The sequence below is a fragment of the Egretta garzetta genome, unplaced genomic scaffold (assembly GCF_000687185.1).
Source record: "Egretta garzetta isolate BGI_Z169 unplaced genomic scaffold, ASM68718v1 scaffold291, whole genome shotgun sequence".
NCBI lineage: Eukaryota > Metazoa > Chordata > Aves > Pelecaniformes > Ardeidae > Egretta > Egretta garzetta.
Genome location: NW_009258783.1, coordinates 2,085,557 through 2,088,337, shown reverse-complemented (window position 1 = coordinate 2,088,337; position 2,781 = coordinate 2,085,557). Strand labels below are relative to the sequence as shown.

The window sequence follows — 2,781 nt, the reverse complement described above, 5'->3', positions numbered from 1 at the left end:
ACGCGGTCGGGGCCGGGGGGTGGGCTGGACACCATCCTCCGGCACCTCTCCCCACGGCTGGGAGCAGCCCCTGCTCCTGTATCCTTTTTATGTGGGCTGGGAAGGGGGGGAAGCGGGACGTTGGCCCTGTCGGGGTCAGGGCTCTGTTTCCCCTGCCCCGGCAAGCTTTGCACGTTGCTCCCCACACCCCGCCGGCTTGTGTGTGCCTGGGCACCGAGGAGAGGTTCGGCGGTGGTTTGCCCTACAAGGACACCCTGCCCTGGAAGGACACGTGGGACATGTCCCAGCCCTGTGCCCCGGTTACGGGGTGGTGACGCAGAGGGGGGCCGTGCCCCACACAGCCCCTCGGCGAGCAGGGATGCAGCAGGGCAGCGCTTCCCCTGGCAGCCCTGATGGTGTTTTGGGGTCAGCAGCCGTCCTGCCCCAAAAACCTCCTGCTGCCCGGTGCTTTCTCCCTGAGCTTCAGCCCTGCAACCTGTCAGGCATGGGGATGTGTGTCCGATGGGCCAGCTGATGCTTGGCAGCCCCTCCGGCACACCCGCCCCGGCACCGAGCAGGGGGGGCTACTTGCGGCGAGTTTTCCTCCTAGAGATTCGTGGGTTTGGGGAAGATAAACTCTGCAAGGCTTAGCAATTGCACAGTGAGTGTCAGACTTTGTTGTGAGGTGTAGACTTTCCTCGTAGACCAGTAGCAGGAAAAACATCGGGGTTTGGTTTGCAAGTGGGAAATGAGGTGGAAATGTTGGAAGCTGCCAGCTTTACAATAGATCAGAGAAAGGAAACCAGGGCAGAAAGAAGTTTTCACATTGGTCTGTCCACGTTTTCAAAAGTTAAGGGAAGGATGCCTGCTGATAGTGTTTTTAAAGCTGCTGCCATAAACCTTGCTTTTTTAAAAAAAAAAAAAAAATTAAATGCTTCTGATTCTCAGTGAGAGCTGAATGCTGACAAGTTACCTCTGAATCATAACAAATTGCTGAAGAGGACGTGATCAAAGAGCATGCGGGAGTCTTCAGCCATATTAAAAATATGAAGCTAGGTGGATAGTAGTTGACTCAGACCGCCATAAGACAAAGGTGCAAGTAGGAACACAAAATTGGAATTAAATGTTAGGAAAACAGGGCCCTGGGAGTCCTGGTGGATGACAAGCTGACCATGAGCCAGCAGGGTGCCCTTGGTGCCAAGAAGGCCAATGGCATCCTGGGGTGCATTAAGAGGAGTGTGGCCAGCAGGGTGAGGGAGGTTCTCCTCCCCCTCTGCTCTGCCCTGGTGAGACCCCACCTGGAGTGCTGTGTCCAGTTCTGGGCTGCCCGGTTCAAGAAAGATGAGGAACTCCTAGAGAGAGTCCAGAGGAGAGCAACAAAGATGATGAGGGGACTGGAGCATCTCCCCTATGAGGAAAGGCTGAGGGAGCTGGGCTTCTTCTCTCATCAACACGTACAAATATCTTAAGGGTGGATGTCATGAGGATGGAGCCAGACTCTTCTCAGTGGTGCCCAGCGACAGGACAAGGGGCAATGGGCACAAACTGAGACATAAGAGGTTTCACTTGAATATGCAGAAGAACTTTTTACTTTGAGGGTGACAGAGCCCTGGAACAGGCTGCCCAGGGGGGCTGTGGAGTCTCCTTCTCTGAAGATATTCAAACCCCACCTGGATGATGTCCTGTGCAACCTGCTGTGGGTGACCCTGCTTTAGCAGGGGGGTTGGACTGGATGATCCCCTGAGGTCCCTTCCAACCCCTGCCATTCTGTGTGATTCTGTGATTCTGTGAAAAGCACGCTGGTTGTAAGAAGAAAGTAGGGAGGGGTGCTGCACAAGCTGCTTTGGTTTTAAATCCAGCTATAGTGGTCCTGATGCAAAGAGCTTTGGACAAAAATATGACTAAAGTGGGCTGGAACAAGCAAGGTGTGTGGGTGAAGGAAATGACAGAATCTAGTGCTAACAGGTTTATTTGAGATGTGTTACCTCAGGGCAGTGGTTTCCTCATAACCTCTGGCTTGGTGAACTGGGTAGGACAGTCAGTTTTCCTTCCAGAAAATGCCTTTCCTTTTATAAAGGGAGAAATGTCTTAACAGAAATGTCTTGACAGAGGCATAAAATGCAAAAACCACAGAGGCCCGCGGGGTCTCTGCGCTGCCCTGCTGGGGTGCAGATGTGCGCACCCACTTCTCTGCGCAGGGAGCCCTGCAGCGGGGGTAGCTGCCTTCTGCCCGCTCATCCCGGGCTCCAACCTTCCCAGCCTGGAGAAGAGAGCAGCCTGGTCCTCTCCCTTTATTTAAAATTAAACCTGCGTAATAGAGAGTTTAATACTATCGTGTGTATACCTGGTTTCCTCCTGTAGTTGCTTCTAGGGATCAGTATATTAGAGATGCAGTGTATGTTGGTTGTACTGGTTTATTGGAGGATGACTTATTTCTACACAACAGTGGAAAAACTCTACCTTCGCAGAGTCCGCCCGTGTGGCCTCAGGAAGGAGAGAACTCAGCAGAAGGGGAAATGCAGCAGGTTTTTCTTGGGAGCTTGGTGTAGGAGCCAGGGGGGAGTGCTGCATTGGTAACACCAGCACTTACCTCCTTACAGGAAGGCAGCTGAGAATCATAGTATTGCTTTGGTTGGAAAAGACCTCTAAGATCATCAAGTCCAACTGTTACCCTCACCCTGCCATCCCACCACTGTACCATGTCCCTAGGCACCTCATCTGCCCGGCTTTTAAATACCTCCAGGGATGGGGACTCGACCCCTGCCCTGGGCAGCCCCTTCCAGTGCCTGACAACACCTTTGG

The 2,781-nt window shown here is 53.1% G+C and overlaps 1 protein-coding gene across 1 annotated transcript in view; it reads left to right on the top strand.

Annotated features, from left to right (window-relative positions):
- LOC104135767 (phytanoyl-CoA dioxygenase, peroxisomal) overlaps window positions 1-2,781 on the top strand; it is an 18,562-nt gene that overhangs the window by 228 nt on the left and 15,553 nt on the right. The window contains 2 exon segments of the mRNA XM_009649450.2: window positions 1-5; window positions 8-78. The exon segment at window positions 1-5 is cut by the window's left edge and continues 77 nt beyond it. Of these exon segments, the coding sequence (XP_009647745.2) occupies window positions 1-5; window positions 8-78 (76 nt within the window).